At 44.9% G+C, this 12162-nt stretch overlaps 1 protein-coding gene across 1 annotated transcript; it reads left to right on the top strand.

Annotated features, from left to right (window-relative positions):
* Window positions 1-1739: 1739 nt before the first annotated feature.
* On the top strand, window positions 1740-4456 carry NEUROD6 (neuronal differentiation 6). Its single transcript, XM_081102417.1, has 2 exons — window positions 1740-1981; window positions 3245-4456. Exon 2 carries the CDS (start codon window positions 3266-3268, stop codon window positions 4277-4279), a length of 1014 nt encoding a protein of 337 aa, XP_080958543.1. The 5' UTR covers window positions 1740-1981; window positions 3245-3265; the 3' UTR covers window positions 4280-4456.
* Window positions 4457-12162: the final 7706 nt, after the last annotated feature.

Here is a 12162-nt window from a genome sequence, read left to right as displayed (position 1 = left end):
CTATTTTAAGTTATGGATTTATGGCCTTCCTTTCATTTTCAATTTGCATTTGTCATTAGATCATTGAGGGGATAGAATTATCCTCCTTTACTTAGCACGAGTCTCCTGTTCCTCAACGTCTCCATCTGTTCTCGGACTGTCCGGGCGAAGGCGAGTCACTGCGAGAGGGCCGGAAGTGACTGGGGTATGACAGAAGCAAAACCGAATTTAGTTCCAGGTCCCCGGTGCCCATCTGGAGCCAACGTGCATTAAAGCAGCAGAATTCTAAACCTTTCAAAAACCGGGATTTATAAGGGGAATGTTAACACAGATTCAACAGTTACAACTCTGCCAGGGATTACTTTAATACCAAAAGCATACTGTCTCACTTTGGAGAAAGCTTACTCCGTTGTCAAACAACAAAGGTGCTGTTGGTCTACGTTCAAACTTTTCTTTTTTAAAAGCACCCTTTTCCCTTTACTGACAGGCAATCTGGAAATAAAATGTCCTTTTTGGGTGGGTGGGGTCAACGGGGGATGCGGCAGGGGAAGAAAGGGGAAGAGGGGAAGGTGGAGTTTGCCTCTGGCTTCACAGTTTCTTTTCTTTATAAAGCTTTGTCAGCCCCGCTGAACTGTTCTGCCTGCCCTGCTTTTGTTAAAAAAAAAGAAAAGAAAAGAAAAAAAAAACCAAAGGGAGGGCGGGGGGGACATGGGGAAAAAAAGATAAATAGGAAATAAATCTGGCAGGGAAAAACAACTGGACGCGAATATAAGAATGACAAGCTATTTCAGTAGATGTTGGGCTGGAGGGAGAATAATGTAAGAAGATTTTTAGGAGAAAGGGAAAAATCTGGAAGCTCAAAACAAACAAACAAACAAACAAACAAACAAACAAGAAAGCTAACCTCTGATTAAAATACTCCGCAGAATGCCAGGGAGAGACAGACAAAAACCTAAGGAATGATTTTTATGTTTATGGTGCCTGAAATGAAATGAGAAGGAACAAGCGAGTTCGTGCTGGAAAGAGATAGGGGCCAATAAAGAGTGAAGTTGTGACTTTGGGGAGAGGACACGAGGTAGCTGGAAATTGTTCATGGTGGACTCGGAATTGCCTCTGCATTTGAGACACAGACATAAAGCATCTCTCCGGGAGAAGCTGTCGAAAGGTACCTGCACACATAGAAAGGGGAGCCCCTGGGGGTGCCTCTCACAGACCCCAGATGGAGACACTGTTCTTTTATTCCAAATTCCCGGGAAGCACGGAAGTCTTACATGTTAGTGAGAGAACACACAGACACGTACCGGTAAGTTACACGCCATAAAACAAAACAAGGAAATAAGGGGACCCCCGTTGGTCCCTGTTTGCTTACACAAATCTTAGTTTGGTTATGTATCTCAAGACCATGTTCTGATTTCAGCTCCTTTTCACGGCGCTCCTTCCCTGGGTACCCAGGTGCACAAATGGGAGGGTGATCTTCACAAAACGTCCACAGCAGTGACAAAAGAAACCCCTCGCTCACACAAAAGCCCACCTTGGAAAGGAATGGAATATTAACGACTACCTAACAGTTGCACCGTTGGCAGGGCAAGGCTGAGCACTAGCACAGCTCTTCCTCCAGATTGCCCGTGGAGCCGGAGCAGCCCGAGGAGAAAGGCACCTACTGTCTGGGAAAGGCTCGTGCGGATTTTTCCCCCTATCAGTCTAACCTTCTGTGTTGATGCATGAATGCTGGTACCCACTTACAGGGATGCCAGATGATCAGTGCAGAATGAAGGTCCCAAGAGAGAGGATCACATGGTTCTCTCTGCCCTGTGACGTCACTAGCAGATGGCATGGGTACCAGCTCTGGCAGTTGGCATCAATGTCACTTTTTAGAGATCAATGAGATAGTGCAGATACACACACAGATCTAGAGACTCCAGGCGACGATGCGACACTCAGCCTGAAAAGATTTGGAAGATCCAAAATGAAAACTGATTATTGAATGAAATTAAAACCTAAGGTAATATAAATAAAGATATGCTTCCATTGATGCTGGCTTTGCATGCAAGTATTTAAAGATACAGTGTCACTGTCTTATAGTATTTATATGCTCTTTGCCATTTATAAGTTATCATATTTCATTCTTAGGATGTGATTATCACATACTTTCACTGCTACTATGTAACACTGCAAGTATGTGGACAGGACATTACTAAGAGTTTGTGTGTTGTGTGTGTGTGTGTATTGTTAAATTGAAAAGTGTCTGTTTTATTTAACATGTTTATTTGCTTGTAGTCTTTAGATGAAAATACTTGCTGTTTCACCAAACGAAAGCCAAAATTGCATTTGAAACGAATTATTTTCCCCTTTCATTCAGGATTCTGAACACACGTGCACAATTGCAGTCAGAATCCTTGGACTGCTCCTGTCAGAGATTAGCTAGAGGGAGACTTCCGTGGCTTGCAGAACAAAAACACTACGCGAGTGTTTTGTGTCCAGGATAATTTGAACAGCAGTAAACAGACAATTATGTGTAGAAAAAAATGTAAATGTAAAAGCAGTCTCAACATTTTCTTTGATTTAAAAAGAATGCCAGTGATTTTTATTTGTTTAATTTATTTAAGGAGTTTATTGCAAATTAGCCCAATCCTCCCCACCCCCTTTTTTTGTGAGAAGGCAGGGAAATAGTGCATCTTTCTTTGCTGATCAGAAAGAAATCAGTTTTAAAATGGGCTCTGGTTAATTTTTTCTTAATTTGTATATTGCAACGGCCACTTATCTAAACCCACAGTTATATAACACAGCAAATAAAGTTAAGGCTTTTATTTTTAAAACCCACAAATTCATCAGCAAATGGAAAGATAACACTTTTTATTTTAAAAACTGGTGTCTCCTCTCACTTCCTACTCGGGGGGGATTGGAACTAATGAAATTCTGCATTGCTATGTCATGTTTTGCACTTGCTTAAATTCCACAGTCTTGTTTATGTATTTAAAAAAACAGTAAAAATTCAAAGAGAAATGGAGATGGGGGTGGTATTACTATACATGCCTCATGCTTTATTTTCTTTTGCTAATTTGCCTGTGTAAGTTAATCCTATTGCATGTACTGTTTGTGATAATTATTAGTCTGTCCCAACTAGAAAATTATATTTAATGTAAAAAAAAATTAGTCCCCAAATCACTCTTTTTCACTTTTTTTTTGTATTTTTATGATTAAGTCATTCAATATGTTTAAGTGTAAAAATGCAAACACTTTAAATATTGTGCTGGCATTTTTTCAGGTAATTTAAGATAAGAGAGCCATGCTAACACTCCCGTTTGATGAGTCTGTTATGATGCCAGAACCCCAGATGTGCAGAAAGTTTTCTAGAGAATGCGAGGACCAGAAGCAAATTAAGAAACCGGAAAGCTTTGCCAAACAGATCGTCCTTCGAGGAAAGAGCATCAAAAGAGCCCCCGGAGAAGAGACCGAGAAAGAGGAAGAGGAGGAGGACAGGGAAGAGGAAGATGAAAATGGGTTGCCCAGGAGGAGGGGTCTTAGGAAAAAAAAGACGACCAAGCTGCGCCTGGAGAGGGTCAAGTTCAGGAGACAAGAAGCGAACGCAAGGGAGAGGAACAGGATGCACGGCCTCAACGACGCTCTGGACAATTTGAGAAAAGTGGTCCCCTGTTATTCGAAAACCCAAAAACTGTCCAAAATAGAAACTTTACGGCTGGCCAAAAACTACATCTGGGCACTTTCCGAAATACTAAGAATCGGCAAGAGACCTGATCTGCTCACATTCGTCCAAAACTTGTGCAAAGGTCTCTCCCAGCCAACGACAAACTTGGTGGCAGGCTGCCTGCAGCTCAACGCCCGGAGCTTCCTGATGGGGCAGGGCGGGGAGGCCGCGCATCACACAAGGTCACCCTACTCCACCTTCTACCCTCCCTACCACAGCCCCGAGCTCACCACCCCCCCAGGACATGGGGCTCTGGATAATTCCAAGTCCATGAAACCCTATAATTATTGCAGTGCATACGAATCCTTCTATGAAAGCACTTCCCCTGAGTGTGCCAGCCCTCAGTTCGAAGGTCCCTTAAGTCCTCCCCCAATTAACTATAATGGGATATTTTCCCTGAAGCAAGAAGAAACCTTGGACTATGGCAAAAATTACAATTACGGCATGCATTACTGTGCAGTGCCACCCAGGGGTCCCCTTGGGCAGGGTGCCATGTTCAGGTTGCCCACCGACAGCCACTTCCCTTACGACTTACATCTGCGCAGCCAATCTCTCACCATGCAAGATGAATTAAATGCAGTTTTTCATAATTAATGAGGAAAATGAAAATAAACAGTGGTCATTCACCTCCCCCGTCTAATTAAGACAAAGCAGATGCTTGTGGGCTGAGTAATTGGCACGACTCTATCTAAGGTGTTTACTAGTTCCTGAAGTGTGTTTCAACTATTGTGAAAATTTTCTATGTCATAATAAATCTCTTTTCTTATGAGAGCTTCTTTTCCTTTCCTTTTGTCTGTAAAGCACTGTGATTCTGTTTCTACTGGAAGGATTTTTTTTTCCTTGTTTTCTTTTCTTTTAAATTCACTTAATTTGTTTGAAAAAAGGGTGTCTAAGAATATACTGTTGAATAAAGACATGCACACAGCATAACTCAATGTCTATTTCAGTTGTACAGTAACTATAAAAATGCATGTGATTAAAATAAGATGAATAAAATGATGTGTTTATAATGATTAGGAAATATATATTATGTATCTCTGAAAAATTGGAAATTTAAAATATGGAGAATAACATCCAGCTGACAATGATATTGGAAGGTGCATTTGAGGATGGGCGACAATATGAAAAAGCTATGCAATTTTCTCTTTATTAGGGACAAGTCTAAATGCATTCGATTGGTAACCATTCCTCTTCAGGTGTTTGCAGATGGGACAACATGATATTTGGGTAGGTGCTGTCATAATTTTGGAAAAATTATTTCAATCACAAAGACAACATTTTCAGCACTTGTGTTGTGTTGTTCAGAAATTATCTGTACAGGTTTGTCATCACAATGTATACTTGTGTTTTCCACACCACATTTTTAAAGCAATTAAACATAGATATTTACACTCAGAGAAATCATCTATTAGTGGTGATATTTCTGCATGATGCTCATTATTTCCTGGTACACAGCTGCCTTCTGTCTCCAAAACATCCTCCTTCCTATTCCAGAAATATTTCTGGATTTCAAAACCGTACGAGATAAAACAAATTTCTTAAACAAAATGGCCAAAGCGCTTACAATAATTTTTTTTTAAGTATCTTAAATGAAAGAAGAGGAGCCCATGCACGTTAAACATCCTGGGGAAACAATGATAAATCCTGGTAACCTTCAGCTCCAGCCGAAATTCGGTGGCACGTTTCCAGCAAACACCAGAGTGGATGTTAAAAAGGGAAGGTTGGACTCTGTGCCCTTTAAATAAGTCTGGCCGATTAGAGGCTAAATTCTGTGTGATTTAAAGTTTCTGACAAAAGGCCACCAAAAACCTACTTGAATGGTGCCTGGCGAGCTCCCCCTCTTAAGCAGAACTGCGCCTCTGGCCTCTCCTAGGATCAGAACCAAGGTGGCAGTGCCCTCCCTCCAGAGGCCCCTGGTGTGGGTTTGCCTCCCGGGGCGGAGGGGGCGCAGCTGCCACAGCGGGTCCGGGCAGCTCACCCTCTGAATTGGGTCCAGCGGTGGCGGGAGGGAGCCTGCCCGGACGGGCCTGGGCAGGGGGTCCTGCTCCACAGTCCCGCACCGCTGCCCGCCGTGCGCCCGGGGTCCCGCTTCAGGGAGCACAGGCCGAAGGCGCACCTGGCAGGTGACTTGGGAGGGGAAGGAGGCTGCTGCCCGCCGCCCCTCCCGCCTCCGGGGTCACAGGCTGTACCTGCGCTGCTGGGTCCCGTCTGCAGTGGGCGCCTTGGAGCCTGGGGTCCCAGACAAGGAAGGGGCTGCGCCCTCTGGGAAGCAAGCGAGTCTAGAGACCCCACTCTGAACCGGGGCAGAGCAGACCTCCTGGGGGCCAGGACCGGAGAGGTGGGACCGGGGGTCACCCCTTCTCCCGTCTGCCAAAATGGGGGACGCGGAGGCAGCGGCGGTTTGCACTAAGAGCTGTCCCCGCCCTGCTGCCCTGCTGTTCCCACGGCTGGTGGGATATCTTGAGCCAAGGCTGGGAGGCGCGCGCCCCATTCTGCGGGGGTGAGGGGTCGGCCGCCCAGCAGTTCCCGCATCAGAGCCGGGCCTTGGCTCCAAGGGGCAAAGGCACCAGGCGCCTAAGGCACCAGGCACCGAGCAGCTGCTGGCCTGGCGCAGGACGCAGCGGGTCCTGAAGGCGCCCTGCCCTCGGCGGGTGTGTGAGCGCCTGCCTGCTCAGTCAAATCCCAGGCGGGCAAGGGCAGAGGGGCCGGGAAAGAGGGGGAAGAGTGCCTTCCAGGCATGAGGACAAGTGTGCCCGAGGCAGCGAGCCCTCTGTCCCCTGTCTCCACACTGAGTGACTCTGCGTGGCTTCCTTGCAGATGCGCACAAACCTGCCCTGTCTGGGACTGTGGCCAGGATGGCCGGGCCTCTCTAAGGCCACTCACTGCTCACAGCCTCTGAGCAAAGGACAAGAAAGTAAAGAAGCATCTGCACCCGGGAGAATATGGCTTAAAATAAATTTTAAAAGCAGTTCTGTTTAGTCACTAGCAGAGTAGATTCGGTCTCTCTCCCAGCCCCCACCCCTTGCTGCAAGGTGACCTGGTGCCCCGGACTGAGAACAGCATTGCGCTTGCTCGGTGCTTTTTCGGTCCAGACAGCCTTTGAAATCCACCTAGACTTCCCAGGGTCACAGATCCATGTGGGAACCAGCGATTGCCACAGGAGATCATTCTCCCTGCTCCTTCTGGCAGCGGGAGAGAGCGAGGGAGAGAAGCAGCTGGCTGAACGTCTGGGGAAAAGACAACCGTTCAGATGGAGCGTCTCAGCTCAGAGCTTTGTTCCCAAGGAACTCAAGCAAAAGAGTGGGGTTTCCAGGCACAGACCCTAGAGATTATGAAATGCCTTCCATATTTGGATGCACGAATCCCATGTGTGCTCTCTCCTTCCGCGGCCTGATGGAAGCTGGGATACAAGGCTGTGTGTGGGACTGATCCTTGTGGCCTCACCAGCCTTCAGACCCCACTGGTGACTCCTGGCATGGAATCACCCAGCCTCCACGCTCATTACTCCTGACCCAACATCCTCCTTCCAGCCCACGACCCAATGCCAATGCCAATTTAATCCTCCCGACCTGCTTCCATATGCCCGTCCCTTGGAATAGCACCTTCTGTGGTTCTCCTTTTAATTTCTCCCTCAGCTACATCTTCCCTATCAAAACTACAAACAACTGCTAACATATAATACTCTCGAATTTACATAACATTTCTCACCTAGTCACCCATTTTGCCCCAGGAACGTTATCATGAGGTAATCAACCTATGATCCTTGTTTTACCGGAAACAGATCAGCAAAATCACGTCCCTTGTCCGTGGGCACAGAGCTAACGGCATAGCTGGACAAAGCCAGTCCTCGGGCCTTCCTCCTGCATTGGCTCCCAAGGCCTGATGCATGGGATCTCTAGTCCCCTTTTGCAACCTGATATCCCATTTCATTATATCAGTAGTTTTCACTTACTTTTTTTTTTAAGCATCAGTGCACTTGGTTCAAATAATATGTTAGAAGTTAGTGTACACGTGAAAATGTTACTGCTCCTGGTGAAGATAGGTGGGGAGGATCAGGAGCCAAGATACCCACCCTGCCCAGCTCCTGAGATGTCTCTGATGTTGAGCCCATTTATTTCCTATCTGTCCACCTTTGTGTCTTGCACTGTTCATCAGTTTAAGATATCCGCATTTCTATTCTCCATCTTCTCAAATTCACGTGTTTCAAGGCCACCTCCTACATGAAGCCCCCCGATCCCTCTAGTTTCATGCTGCTCTGAAACCGCAGCCGTGTTGTTTTGATCACATAGTTGTCAACTACATTTTCACTGCCTGATTATTGTGCTGCATTCAAAATCTTGTTTAGGTCATGCATTGCTTATTTCACTTGGGTATATAACTAGACTGTACACTCCATGTGAGCAGGGGCTCTGTATGATGCTCTTTTTGTCTCTATGGTGCATGCACTCATTAAGTCCTTGATTCGTTTATTGCAATTAAGGATACAAGCTCTGGTTGTATTAGAGAATAACCTCAATTCAAAGGCAAAGAGGCATGGACCTTTCACATCCAACAACAACTGACATTGAGCAACCACCGGAAGGTTCGGATTGTCACCTTTAAAGTGAGAATACTATCACATATGTCATAGGTTGTGAAGATAAAACACAATCATTTATGAAAAGTGTTTGGGCCACTTCCTAATCCAAAGTAAGCACATAACTGATGAAATCAGCTATTATTTTTATTATTAATGTGATAGAACCACATTAACCTCTGCTAAATCTGAACAACATGAACAACAATATTTTTCAAAATGCAGGTTAGATCTAGGTAGCATATCTTATATAATAAAAGCCTTATATGCTAAGTGTCCAGTCGTCTGGTCAGCTGTTCAACCAATCAAAGCATAATATGCTAATGATATGCTAAGACCACTCAACCGCTCGCTATGACATGCCCTGACCACCAGGGGGCAAATGCTACAACTGGTAGGTTAGCTTGCTGCTGGGGTCCAGCAGATTGGGACTGAGCGAGATGGGCCGCACATGCTCTGGAGCTCTCCCGTTGTCCCTCCCCGGCTGGCCAAACTCCCGCGTCCCTCCCCACCCCTGATTGTGCACCAGTGGGGTCCCTTAGCCTGACCTGAACCTTCTCGCAATCCAGGACCCCTTGAGGGATGTCGGAGAGCCGGTTTTAGCCCAACAGCAAAACAACCAGTTGCTATGATGTGCACTGATCAACAAGGGGCAGACGCTCATTGCAGGAGCTACCCTCTGGTGATCAGTGCACTCCCACAGGGGGAGCACCACTCAGTCAGAAGCCGGGCTCATGGCTGGTGAGCACAGTGGTGGTGGTGGGACCTCTTCCACCTCCGCAGCAGTTGAACATTCCTCAAGGGCTCCCAGACTGTGAGAGGACGCAGGCCGGGCTGAGTGACCCCCCCTCCGTGCGTGAATTTTGTGCACCGGGCCTCTAGTTGTGATATAAAGTCTGTCTAGTGAACTTAATCAATATATTTTCAATAAAATAAAAAGTAGAGTCCTTCAGGGATGTAAAGTACAGCATAAGGAATATAGTCAATACTATTGCAATAACTATGTATGGTGTCAGGTTGGTACTGCAAATATCAGGGGAATACTTTGTAAAGTATATGATTGTCTAACCACATTGTTGTACACCTAAAACTAATACAAAATAATACTGAATGTAAACTGCAATTTAAAAAATGTAGAGTCCTTCACACATAGTAAAAGTAAGTACTTGTTCATCTGAAACTTTACTTCACATACACACACATGCACACACACACACACAGAGTAAGATACATTTTATAATGTCAAATGTCAAAATAGTTGGAAAGCCACTGATCTGGAAGATAACTGAAACGGAATACATGTCTGAAAATTCCAGAAGAGCCCGGGCTCTTCAAACATCTGCACCCAAGCTTCTGAACTGTGCTACTTATATCTAATGTCTGACCCCATCACACGAAAGGTGAGATTTCACTGCATGCTCACCTGCCCTTTTCCAGGGATGACTTTTACAGGATAGCAACCGTTGCCAAAGTGCCTTATTTCTGTCTTTGAAAAAAGCAGTATTGCAATGAGAACTCTGAGGGGAAGATGGTAAAAACAAAACAAAACCACAACAACAACAAAAAACAGAATCCTCTTAACATTAATAAGGAGAGGAGGAACTCAGTAAGTTCAGAGACCTTGCATGGAGTATAAAGTAAGAACCAAAAAAGAACTCAAAGGACCCATCAGAACTGCCAATATCCAATCAAGTCCTGGATTTGTAGGTCAGGATCCCAAGGTTTGCTGGACATCAGAATCACCCAAGATGGCCTTGGAATACCATTTCTCAGGTTCCACCTCCCCCTCCTCAATCCTTGGCCACTTCATGACCTGGTCCACATACACTCCTGGTACACCAACCCCAGATGTATTTCACATCACTAAACAGTGACCATCATCTTGGGGGTGACAGATAGAGGCTAATGAAAGGAAAGCTGCAATACCCTAAGCCACATCTTACAACCTTTCAGCTCTCAGCAAGACAGTTGGATACAGACAATGGACTCAAGCAAGGAAGAGGAGGAATTCTAGGCTGGCAGTAGTGCTCGTATAAGAAGAAAGAACGTGAAGTCATAAGTCACACGAGTGAAGCAGCACTGGCAGGTAACATCACAGGTGTGCGACCTGCTAGCACACATTGGATGTTCTTCTTTCCCACTTTTGAGGGATGGGTGCTCTTGTCAAAAACAGTTGGCTAAACATGTAGAAGACCCTGGGGTTTGTGCTTGGTGAGTATTGACCCCCAACCATTTTGACATTCTTCCTGGTATAATTTTGAAATATGCCCACTCTCAAATTCCTCTTGCTGAATATTCCATTTCTTCTCAAAATACAGGTGAAGTAAAATTAGTCTTGAAGGACTTTTGTGTGTTTGTGTGTAAGACACAACACGAGGGGACAGGGAGATGGGTTTGGTGTGAGAATCCCATTTCACAGACAAAGATGAAGATTCAGAGCAGTGAAGCCACTTGTCCACACACATTCATTGTCCAAGAGAAGTGAAGGGTGGATCTGGGATTCCAACCAGGTTGACCTGACCAGCAACCTCACAGTTTCCCCACGAGCCTCATTCTCCCCCAGAGAATCACAGTAGCCCTTATTTAATATGACTTCCCCCAGGCAGGTCTCATCTAAGCACTTTGCATGTCCTTTCTCATTTAATCCCCGCCCCAAAACCTTTGGAATACAGACTATTGTCAGCTCCCTCAGGAAACTGAGGCACAAAATCTAGCATAGGGTCACACAGTTGATAAGTAGTGGGATGAAAATTCAGTCTAAGTGGGAGTCTGCCTCTAGAACCCGCACTCTCCACCACCAAACTAAACAGCCGCACTTAAGACAATCAACCATAATTTTCAAAGTTTGGCGCTGACATGAAACTATGATGAGTTTCCATCCAGCAGGGGAGAGAAAATGATCAGTTATATGATAAAGACAAATCACCTGTAAAACAGGGAAAACCTACTTGCAACAGTTCAGCCCCCACCTGGCTGTGCTGGGATGGTGACTGCTACTGGGTAACAGCACCGCCATTGTTCATCAGTGAAGTTATCCAGTTTGAGCAAAATTGGCTTCTCTCAAAAATGTGGTGTTAGGGGAAATAGTAAATGAACTCTTAAGCTTTCAAAATGATAATCTAGCATTACTTAAAAGTCTACAAATTTGTTCCTAAATGTATTTAAATCTTACCAGTGAACATGATGCTTGGTTATTAAAAAGTAATTCTGGCGAAATTAGCTTGCAGCTACAAAATTAATATAATTCATTTATTACTTGCAGCCACAAATCAAGATGCTGTTAACACTGCTACACACAATTTAATAGGCACAGTAGGTTTCCATATGGCTTTAATTTGGGGTTTCTGGTCACTCCATTGAATTATTTACAGAATACACCAGTGTGTCTAGTCAGAAGGTGTTTGACCTAACTGAGGTGTGAAGCATTGGCCTTCAAACTATCGAATTAAAGGTTTGATTGGTTTCTGAATTTTATCATGTTAAACAAATAGATTTTTAAGTCTAAAGTCTTATTATTACACTAGAGGCCCGATGCATGAAATCTGTGGAAGGAGCTCAGCCCTCGTGGCCAGCTTAGTCTGGAAGGTCATCTGGAAGGTCGTCCGGAAGGTTGTCCAGACGGTCATTCCACTGTTCGGCCATCTGGTCTAATTAACATATTACACTTTTATTATTATAGATAGAGGTTTAGGAATGAAGAAAAACCAAAAAGCACCCAATCTCATTTAGATGAAGAAGAAAAATAGAGACACACCCCCCAGCCCTCCCCCGACACACACCTATTTGACTTACATAAGGCTGAGATAAAAGAATAATTCAGAGTTTAAACCCTCTTCTTGGTGATCTTGCCAGAATGATATGTAGTTTGTGTTTTGTAGCTGGATTTCATGCCTCCATGAAC

This window comes from Myotis nattereri, assembly GCF_964212035.1.
Source record: "Myotis nattereri genome assembly, chromosome: 11".
Taxonomy (NCBI): Eukaryota; Metazoa; Chordata; class Mammalia; order Chiroptera; family Vespertilionidae; genus Myotis; species Myotis nattereri.
The sequence above is the reverse complement of the archived record's forward strand: the minus strand, read 5'-3'. Positions and strand labels throughout refer to the sequence as shown.

Excerpts from the sequence above, each read along its gene's own strand:
- NEUROD6 (XM_081102417.1), top strand. The coding sequence starts at position 3,266 with ATGCTAACACTCCCGTTTGATGAGTCTGTTATGATGCCAGAACCCCAG.